We start from the raw sequence: 11,346 nt of genomic DNA, 5'->3' as shown, positions 1-11,346 counted from the left end.
GACTATCAGTGCTCCCTTCAATCAAGACACTGTCTTTGGCTTCGTCTAATTTTTATGTCAATCACCAACATGGATCAACAACACTTTGCTCAAAGAATATATATTTGGGCTGCTCATTCTTTTGTTCACTTACTCATTTAAATTTTAAAAATGTCTAACAGTGACTCAGGTTCTGCACCTTCCATGGCAGACACAATTGCTGTGTTGTCCTGTGGTTTCCACTGCAAACAGATAGCGTGATGACAGCACACCTGCTTTACACATCCATTAATATATCTTGGGCCATAACAAACATACAAATAGACAGTGACAATGCTGTTCATTACAGCCAGCACTACTGTCTGGAAAAAAGGGGGCATTGACTTTGATAACTTTTAAGCAATTTTTGATATCATGATGTTTCTATAGTGCCAGCAGTATCTTATTGTTCAGGCAATAGCAATTACTTTCTATTATTTATTATGGATGTGACTATTTGTAAGTATTATATTACATACCCAGATTTATTTCCTGTTTTTCAAGACAGTGTTTTTAAAGATCTGTGGTCCTCCTCTGAAAAAGAACAATAGTGGCTTACTACTGTATTCCACTCCATGTAAGGCCCATCTTACTGGTGTGCAGCCCTTCCCCTATTTTATCTTTGATTAGTAAGCCTTTGTTACTTGTTCACCGAACCTCCTTATGCTTCACTGTACTTATATGTTGGATGTTCAGCTGCCATTCTTCATTTACCCTTTTTGCAAAACAAAATCAAGAGAGTCTTTGTGCAAAAGCAGCATTAAGCAACAAATACAATAAAATTGAATTTCATGAACACTGAAATCATGTTGAGTTGAAGTTGGTGCGAGTGGGTGCTGAAACCTGGAAGGTTATGGTATAAGCAGACCCTAAATCCTTTAAACAAACTAAGCCGCTTGTCTCCTGAGCAGAATCCAGTGCTGCCCATCCAGGCTGGCCACCATTGTGGTCTCGACACAGCCAGTACCACCAGTTCTGTTGCACACGTGGCCCCTACTACCACCACCAGCAAAGTGACCATTTTGTGTTTAACAAAACTGGTTAAATTACTTACAGGGCAGTGTTATAATAACACTAAAGTACACTCTTGTTCTCTTCACTAAGCCAGCCTGGGGACACAGTTATCCTATTTTAGCATCTCAGAGCCAATAGACAGCAACATAATTCATCAGAAAATACGTGTGTCTATAGTGCAACCAGAGTGTGATCAGACAGTTCTGTCCCTTCTTAAGTCACACTAGTAGGCAATATGTGTGAATACTTGCTCATCAATAATTCTCTCTTTATTATTTTTTCTTTTAAAGGACCGGGAAATGCCAAACAAACAAAATCTATAGCTGTCCCTCCAGGACCTCCTGTATATTTAGACCTGGTCTACATTCCCAACCACAGCAATAGTAAGAACGTTGATGTAGAGTTTTTCAAGAGGGTGAGGTCATCCTACTACGTGGTGAGTGGGAACGATCCTGCTGCCGAAGAGCCGAGCAGGGCTGTGCTGGACTCCCTGCTGGAGGGCAAGGCTCAGTGGGGAAACAACATGCAGGTAGGCTGCCCTGTTGTTAGTGAATTAAAATCGGAAGGGAGAAAAGGGACAAGGAGATGGGGGGAAACCTATTAAACTCAGATTTCAAGAGGTGCTTGGTATTTGAAAACAGCCTGTCTTCAATCTTTATCTGCACAAAGTTAAAACATGGTGATTCTCCACCTAGCCCAATAAAAGTTGTATTTGCAGTACAATCCTATATATCAACCTTTCCCAATTTGCTTTCCTCCAGAGGTTGTGGACTTCAACCTGCATGGCCAATGGTCAGGAAACCTGTGAGGCGTAGTCCAAAAATCTGGGGAGGACCAGGTTGGGGAAGGTTGCTATTTAGGTGTACTTGAAATTCAGTCCTGCTGAGTTCAATGGGGCTTGCTTTTAGGAACCTGAATGTAGGATTGCAGCTTCTCCAGGTGATTTCAAAAATGTAGTATAAACACAGATTCTACCACCGCTCCTGCTCATTGCTTCTGTTCCTTGAAATTGACCCCGTCCCACTTGTTGCTGGATGCCGCCATGTCACAGGTCCAATTCCACCCTCAGTTGCCCTTAAACAACTTATGTTAGAGTCCTGTGGATTACACACTACAACAGACCGAGAGCTCTGGCAGGAACTGGGCAGGAGAGGACCAAGAAGGCAACATCCTCTGTGTTCTTCTATTTAAAATGCAAATAGTCTCCAAGTCCAAGTTACCTTTCCGTGGGTGGAGAAAAGACTGCATTTTGTAGTCTCTTCACTCCTGCCCACCATCATACCTCCTCTTCTTCTTTGACTTCTTTCTTGAGGTCACCGTTGCAATCTTACAGGAGAACCTTTCCACCATGGTTGGGGCTGGGAAAAAGGAGATTCAAGATCAAATCTTCTCAGTGCTTGAAGCTCATGTCTGCAGGCATGAAGGAGGCAATCTGTTGCTGTCTAGGAGGCATCGTTCACTTGTCTCCTCTCAGGAAAACAGGCATAGGATTGCTTTAGGTCAGTGGCTGTTCCAATGGCATGGGATTTAGCAGATCCACCTCTCACTGGGTGACTTTGGGCCAGTCATAGACTCTGAACCCAACTTACTTACAGAGTTGTTATGAGGATAAGATTGAGGAGGAGGAGGAGGAGGAGGAGGAGGAGGAGGAGGAGGATTACGTAAACCTCCTTGAGTTCCCTGAATGAAAAAAGGGAGGCGGTGGTGGTGGTGATGGTGTATCCTCTGTTCTTGTATTGCAGGTGACCCTAATCCCAACTCATGATTCAGAGGTGATGCGGGAATGGTATCAAGAGACCCATGAGAAACAACAGGACCTTAACATCATGGTTTTGGCAAGCAGCAGCACTGTTGTTATGCAAGATGAATCTTTCCCTGCATGCAAGATTGAACTGTAAAAAAAAAAAAAAGCAATGCTTCACAACTTTAAACTTTATTTCCAGAAAGTCTTCAATTTGAAAACACCTTTTTTAAAAATGTAATCCATCTAATTCAGCTGCTGAACTATATATTCCTGCCAAATGCTATACTGTATCACAGTGATGCAAGTCACTAATCTTTCTTTCTTTTCCGGTCTTTGCTGATAGCTATGGGAAATAACAGTATTCCCACCATAGGGTTCAGATTACTGCACAAACTGCAGATCCAGGTTCATCTCCACTGAACACTTGAAAACCATGCACTAGCAAACACTGCTGACTTCTGCCAGGTTATGGGCATTTGCCCTTGAGGGAAACACAGGGAGGGGGGCGGGAGGGGAGAGAGAAAGTGAGAGAGAGAGAGAAAGAGAGAGAGGGAGGTAGAGGAGAATAAACTCATCCATTTTGCATTACTCTCAAAGCAATCAATGCATTGCTTCCTGTAGTCTTGCTGTCACTTAAAAAGAAAGACATAGTTTTCCTCAGTTGGAGTTATCACAAGAGTGGGAGTTTTTAATTTAGTGACAATTAGCCAGAAAATTATGTGAAACTGAGCATGGCTTTGAAGGGACATGAAATCCAAAACACACACTTGCTGTTAGCAACTTCACTTTTCAGTGCTTCATACTCGCTTAACACAGTTCTCTTAGGCAATATATGCTAGTAGTTTGAACCTCATTCACTTTAACATGCAAACCTGTCGGTCTAAGGCATGCTCCCAGGGAAGATCCACCTAATCCTCTTAAATTTGACAAACTTGCATGCTGAAACACCCAAGTCACAGTCAAGTTTACTGAAGCAAAATACCAAAGCAGTTGGGAGTACCTATGGTAGACAATTTGCCTTAGAAAGTGACTTGAATGTAAAAAGATACTTGATGCACTTATTTTTTAATGCAAGATAGCAAGTTTATAAACCATCTGTGTAGGATTATAGTTACACCAGTACAGAAATATGCGTGTGCATGTGTGCTATTGGAAACCTTTCTGATGGGTCAAACAGCTTGGTGCTATGAATTATGTATGTCAGTGGAACACCTCATTGGTGCACCTGAACTGCAAGCCATTTTTGAAAGATTGGTTTTTTTCCTCCTATTTTCTGCTTCATAGAAGTATGAAAGAAAGGGTGCCCAGTACCAGAAATGCAAAACTTAACAAACATACAGAATGTTGCAAAAAGGTTCTTTGCACATCTGTATAGTCTTTGGAAGACTTCTTTGTCTTACATTCTTTTGACTGTTTGATTTAAGAGTGATAATGGGAACAAATGTACAGAAGAATTTTTTTAGCTGTGTGTGAACTTTTAATAGATGAATTTTTAAACTGAAGTTTCATTTCCAGGAAATTGCAAAGAAAAAAATTCGGATAAAGGCTTTTTTTTTTTTTTTTTTTTTAGTAGTTTTGTAAGACAAATGCATAATGTTGTTTTGGAGTTCTGGTGAGAATGAAGTAAGATACTGCAGTAGCGTATTTATTGAAAACCATTAACTGCCAAGAATTATGTTGCAGGGAGCACACTAACAATATGTCTTAAGTGTTACTGATCAAAGGATGGAGGACTGAAAGGCTGGTTGGCTTCTTTTTTAACTGGGGGTCAGCCTGAATACTGGGCTGGCTGAAGGGAACACGTAACCCAAGCAGTCATTGGCGGCAGCAATATTTTTCATGGTACCAATGGAAACAGTTTGCGATTCGGAGTTTTGGTGCAGCATCTTCTGTGACATTGCAGCCAGTCCTGCAATGTCCTTCTCGAACTGACTAGCACAGCAGGATGGGGCAACCCAGTGGCTCAGGCCAGCTCTGCCTAGGTTTCCTTTCTCCTAGTTTTGTTATGAGTAAATTTAGCTCAAGGAAGGCAAGCAGTTTGTCTTTCCAATATTTGCAGATTCCTTCCAAAAGGAAAACCAAGGCTGTGTGTATGTTTAATTCTATGAGAGCATAGAAGAGTTACAAAATGTAGCTTAGGTGTCAGAATTCAGTATTCTAAGAATCTCATCCCTCTTTGAATTAAAAAGTTTCTTACCTGTAAGGTTGCATGGAGAAACCAAAAGAGTTGTGGATTAGGATTTCTGGCAGTCAGAGAATACAGTTTAATACGCCTCTCCAAGCCCCACAGTAGAAGAATAAATTATACAGAATAAGAGAAAGCATGCAGATATGCATAATTTATATAGATTACAGAATTCAGTCTTTATCACAGAATTTGGGTTATACTGGAGAAAAAAATTGAACAATTGCAGAGTACAGACAGCCTGTGTAAAACTTCTGTCCTGCTATTAAGGCAGATGGGCTCAAAGAGGTAGAAAATGCTAGAGCCTCTGACCTCATAGAAAAGAAACTGGTGCTGGTAGAATACTTTAAGGACCAGACAGCATGTTCTCACTACATATTATACCCATTATGTTTTACTTTGTGGCTTTGTACAGAATTTACATAAGCTCATTTCTTTATAATAGGAATTTGCATTGTTCTGCGATGGTCATCTTGGTGGAAGGCTTTGGTTCCATTAAGTAGTGGACAATTGCAGCTTTTCATTTTCTATTGGTTGTATAATTTATTTCAATGGTTAACATTGTTTATTTTTGTTTTGATAGATGTGCATTTGCACTGCTAATTTTTATATTTTTTTAATCCTACTTCTGACCCCTTTTAATTTGGGCTGTGTAGCCCAGTTAATGCTGTGAAATATTGTTTGTTACATGTTTTGTGCAGTTAAAAATTCTAATATTTTATTTTTGTTCGACATCTCTAGCAATGCTGCTTTATTTATTATTTTCCCCTGGCCCTTCAAACACTTGTGTTCTTGCACTCCCTCTGATCGGAACAATATTTGTGGAAGCACTAACTGTCTTAAAACGTCTTTTAAATTTTCATATGATTGTAGCGTGCATGGCAAAGGGAAATGTATTGTGGAAAGAAGCAAATTACTGAGTCATGATCACCTATGCTACATTTCTTCTCAAATGCGATCATCTTGATCCTTAAAATGGGTTTGCACCATAGCAGAGAGTGCTTTGTAACAGACTCCTGTGCAGGACAGGTGGAGGAAGCTTGCTCTGCTGTGTTGCCCATATGGAAGCCGCCGGTACCTTGAAACTCAAATGCCCACATGTTGTCATAGGACCGGACATTACTCCTGCTTGCCCACTTCCTAGCTCAGATGTAGCCTTTTTGTAGCACAGCATCTGACGATGCAGTGACCTCGACAACACATTTGTCCACACTGGAAGAACCAGCACAATATTGCCAACCACACATTACATGACTGTGGCGGTGTGCAGGGCACAGTTGTGTTGCCCACGCTCATTCAGCTTGCTCTGCTAACACAGTCAGTGCGTCTTTTACAGTCTGCTACTATGGATGTTTACCTAGAAGCAAGTCATGCTGAGTTTAGTGAGGTTTATTCCCCAGTAGGTATCCAGGGACTGAATTTAAGTCCAGCGAATTACCAGTGCAATATTCCATCGAGCTACCAATTCTGTAGACTTTGTTTTTCTTGCTATTCCCTCACTTTGTAATTAAGCAGAATTTAAAGGCTTGGATCCAGATATACTCTTACTTAAGAGTAGATGGCATTGACATTACTCAGACATCGCTGATTTGAATCCCATTGGTTTCAGTGTGTCTGCTCTTAAGTATTACTAAGCCTGTATCCAAACCATGGCATTTTGCGGCACAAGTATATATTTCACAAACCTTTTGACCAAAAATGGAGAATGTAGTTAAAAGGGAGCAAGGGCATTGTGGAGGTTACCATCTAGTCTGTTTTTAGGAGGGCTGCTTCTTTTAACAAAATACAGGATTGGGGTTTCTTTTGTTGTTCTGTCTTAACTAGCAATATTAAATGTATATACTTTTGTATGTTGAAAAGAGAAGTGGTCATTGCTGTCCCCCACTAATCTATGTACATCAGCAGTCCTGTTAAAGCGGATTTTTTTAAAAGCAGCTTAACAGCGCAATTCTGTGTATGTCTGCTCAGAAGTAAGCCTCACCAAGTTCAATGGGACTTATTACCAGGTAAATCTGTATAGGATTGCAGCCTTAATGGGTTCGAATTTGGCCTTAACACTCCTTCACTTTATGCACATTCTTTATCACTCTTACAGAATTGTGGAAGCAAAACTGTAATCAAGTTCTTGTGTCAGCTGCAGCCTTTTTTCAGTGCTTCAGAAGTCTTGTATAGCCTCATTCAGCTTTCGGATGCCAACTAACCTTTTCCTGTATGAAAATGTGGCATTCTCTGTGATGTCTTGCCCTAACTGGTCTCCCCAGATGCACTTGACTGCAACTCCCATTTCCCAGCCAGCCGAGCTATTGGCTGGGAATTGTGAGAACTGGAGGGCAGCAGGTTGACACTGCCCTAAGGCTTGGAAACAAAGATGCCCTTGTGCAGAAGCCATGTTGCTTCATTCCCTGTTCCTCCTCTGTAGCACCCAGGCTGGATTGTAATGGACAGAGAACTTTGGGAAGGGCTTTTGGAGGATCCAAGGAGAGACAGCACAGGTGAAATTAACACCCGCCCTGCACACAGCATGATGCTTTCCCCAGTGCAGCAGTATCTTTGGCTCCAAGCCCAGATTCCCAGCTTCAGGTTTCCAAATACAACTGGGAAAGTGGGCCGAGTATTTTGCAAACACCTTCATTTTCTTCACACATGCCGACACACATACACATAGAAAGTTTTAACTGGCAGTTGGTTCTGGTGTTCTTTTTCAAAAGAAGCTCCTCCTGACCAAATTAATGCCTTTCTTGCCTGTGCAACTAACCTAATTGTGTTAGTCGCAGCCGGACACAATTAGCTTAGCGACAGTCAATCAGAAAGTACCACGGATATTGATATTGAGCTCTGTTGCTCAGCACAGATTACTAGAAGCATGGTTCAATATGGATTAGTCTAATTCTAATGTATAATATTTGGGTGTTAAGACCACTCTAGAAAATGGCATTACCCATTGGTAACATTCCCCTAATCATGGCCTTTATGATAGTACTATACTGCTGATGGAAATTCAGTGATGGTTTAGTTAAGATCTCAGCCCAATCTCCAAGTTAACACAGACCTTCTTTTGCATGCCTTTTCATTTCCCAGGGTGGGTTTAATTACAAATATTCCTACCTTGTAATTCCCTCTTTTGTTTTTTTTCTCTCTCATGCTTCTTTTTATTTTTGGACATACTATGGTGATTGGATCCAAATGTGTATATGAATGTGTTTAGCTGTCTTCAGTAGCTTAAGCAGTTTAGAAACCTTGCAACATGGGATAGAGAAGAACAGTTTTGCTTAGGGAAATTGCCTCAAGAACTGCCACCCCAAGGAGTTATTCTGCATTTTCAAGTTTTATGTCATAGGCCCTTTCTTTGTCCATACGTAGCCAGAGATTTTTTGCTTACAGGACAATAGTAATTTTGTGTGGTCTGGCATTATTAGCAATGGGAAAATAATGTTTATACTTAAAAAAAAAAATTAAAGCTCACCTTTTCACTTGATAGTTGAACAAACCATGAAAATCAGTCTAGGTACAAGCAGTTCTTCAAAAGCATTTGCAATTGCATTGCTTGCCTTGCTAAAAGATGTTTGCTATTAAAAATCTGTTTGTTGTGATCTTACAAAATAATAAAAATGCAGCATCAAAACCTTGAACATTTAAGGTGGGGGGGGAATGCTTCTCTGCACTAAAGTAGCTTAGGAGCTCCAAATGCCCAGCGCTACCATTATATTCATACAAGACTGGGCTGTAATCATACCAGTAAAAGCGCAATTCTGAAGTTCCAGGATGCTTTTCACATGTTTGCATGCAGCCATTTATTCTTCCAAGCCATGGAGAGAAAGTCTTGTTGCTGGCTGAGAAGCACCTCACACACTCCTCTCTCTGGTTCTGAATGGTCTTGTTTGTGTCGGTCTGCAGCTGTGTATGGTTTATGTCTTATAATCCTGCATCACCTCTATTCTATCCAGTCATACCTAACGTAGAAAATTAGTTTCCAGTGAAAGTAATATGTAGTGCTTTTATGATATTTGTGTGCAATATCCCCTCTTCCGTTGAGGATATTTGATGTAAAGGAAACAAGCGCAGTTCCACAATAAAATACAAAAATAGTTCAAGTGGTGTTGGTATGATTTGTGTCCTTCTATACCATGATACAGAAATCTGATGTTAGCACTTTCTTCAACCTGCATCCATTGAAATGGGCTGCAAGAGCAAATGCTCCAGTGGGTATCAGCAACTGGAGTCAAAGGTGGTGGGAGGCAGCCGCGGCCAGCATCATTGCAAACTCTGGGTTTCTCAGGCACCTGGCTCATCACGTCAGCATCCCGGGTTAAATTGGCCTTTGTGCAGATCAGAGAAGCAAATGAAGGCTATGCTTCTTGTGTGGCAGGTGCACAAACACTGCAATGTCCTGGTTTACTCCAGAAAAGTGAACAGAGCTGTTCTAGAGTAAGTGTCTGCTGTGGATTTCAGCTGACACCACTAAGGTGATAAACCTAACTTGCAAAGCTGGGCAGTTTGTAATCTCGCCTAACCTATTGCTCCCACTTTGTGTGATGCAACAGCAGAATTATTAAAAATAAGATGGGCAAATACTGAACTGGGAAAGGAAACTTAAAACATTTAACTCATGTGGATCCTTATTGTACCTATCTCACCATCCAAAAGCACAATGAGATGGCTGAATGCAGATTGGGAAGGTCACCAATTAGGGCTGCAGGAACCCTGCTCTGTTTTGCAATCTAAAGCCCAGAGCAGTTGTTGCAGAGGAGAAAACCTACATCGGGTTGGATCCAGCATTGTACCACTACCAGGCCAATGGGACTTCCACATCTCGCTGCGGTCCCACTGGGCACCCTCCAATTCTGCTCCACAGGGTTGGGAAACGGAGGATTCAGAAGGAAGGAAAAGAAGTCATCTGCTTGAAATATTGTGGTCTGAATCTAGGATCAAATGGTACACATTCCATTTGGTTGCAGCTCTTGCAGATGACAGGATCTTTCATCCCAGTAATGAACTATTTAAAAGCAGCTTGCATAACATATTAAAAATTATTCTCTTAGCCGGTTGCTCTGAATTTCAGAGCATAATTTTACATTTCCAAGGAGTAATGTTATTCTCACTATTGGTCAACACGTCCCAGTTCAGCATTTATAGTCTTGCTTCATCCATGAAGAAAACTGGATTTGCATAACATCCCAAATATTAATTAGTCCAATTGCTATTACTTATAGCCATGCATAGGGACACTCCAATTAAAGGAGGGGACACGATGGTAACATTTGAGGAGCTCTTCTGTAAACAAGTGTATGAATAGGCCTCGCTCAGCTAGGTTTGCCATAGAAGAAGTAGCATGGCTGCCAAGTCTGTGGATAAGAAAGGTTCAGTCTTCTGTGGCTATGATCATTCGTTCAAATAATCCACCAATACATCCAACATGAAGCGAGTAAGGCCTGCATCCAGTCTTTTTAAAATTGCATCTCCAAGAGTTTCTGGATGAGTTACTTCCCCACCCTCTCCCCGCAAGTTCAATGTATATAATGAAACTAGTGGGCAAAGAGCAGCACGCCGAAGCCATTTAGGTTTCCTCCTTCCCCTTGAGTCCCAAGCCAGTTCCATGTGAGTCTGCTTATGCATTCATGGTGCTGCTCCTTCCAGAATAAGAACAGTGATCTACAGGTATACATAAATTGTGCAACAGACCAGCTGCATGCTGACTGCAGTCCTGTTCCATTTCTTGGACTGGCTTGGCTCTTAGTGTCTGATGACCAAAAGCATGTGAAATTATTTAATGTGAAATCTGAAAAGTTAGAAGTTTATTCTTAGTTTATCTCAAAGGCATGCGGCAGTGGGGTAGGGGAGTCATGCTGCTAGAGGGCTGGATCTAGCATCTCCATAACCTGGACAAGAACATGTTGGGGATTAGGTGAGCAGAGCTGGCTGGGCCAGGCGGCCGGGCAGGCTAGATGGCCCAGGAATCCCCTTCTGAGTCATTTTTCCCTATATTTCTAGGACTTTTCACAAGAGGAGCCACTGTGTCTGCAGCAGGACGCTCTGACTTGAAGCATCTCTTTCTGTCCTGAGCATCAACAGCTCACCCCATTCAGCATGGTCTGCTGATTCTTTATAATGTTTTCAGGGGTCTGGAAGGAATGCTGTGGAGTGAGCACGGAAGTCTGCTTTCACCAGCACAGTTGATCTGGCTTAATCTGAATCCCATTCATGCTGTTGTGTCCTGCAACAATCTGGGGGCTGGATCTTACTGTTGTCCACTGTACTGAAGGTCAACAGGCTGTCATTTGTCCAGCTATGCTACTGTAGCATTGATCTGGGAGGGAAGAAAATAAATGTGTAATTTCCCTGTTGTCTATCTTGCACACTGATATTCTCTATGGAAGTGAAAATATTG

General features: G+C 41.5%; 1 protein-coding gene across 1 annotated transcript in view; it reads left to right on the top strand.

The window, feature by feature from the left end:
* MAP1B (microtubule associated protein 1B) overlaps positions 1–9,052 on the top strand; it is a 79,303-nt gene extending 70,251 nt beyond the window's left edge. Inside the window, exons 6-7 of the mRNA XM_044446150.1 lie at positions 1,323–1,561; positions 2,775–9,052. Of these exons, the coding sequence (XP_044302085.1) occupies positions 1,323–1,561; positions 2,775–2,930 (395 nt within the window). The 3' untranslated portion in view covers positions 2,931–9,052. The remainder of the gene's footprint in view (positions 1–1,322; positions 1,562–2,774) is intronic.
* Positions 9,053–11,346: the final 2,294 nt, after the last annotated feature.

Source organism: Varanus komodoensis, unplaced genomic scaffold, assembly GCF_004798865.1.
Source record: "Varanus komodoensis strain SLA01 unplaced genomic scaffold, ASM479886v1 scaffold5, whole genome shotgun sequence".
Classification (NCBI taxonomy): Eukaryota; Metazoa; Chordata; class Lepidosauria; order Squamata; family Varanidae; genus Varanus; species Varanus komodoensis.
This window is presented reverse-complemented; position numbering and strand designations above follow the sequence as displayed.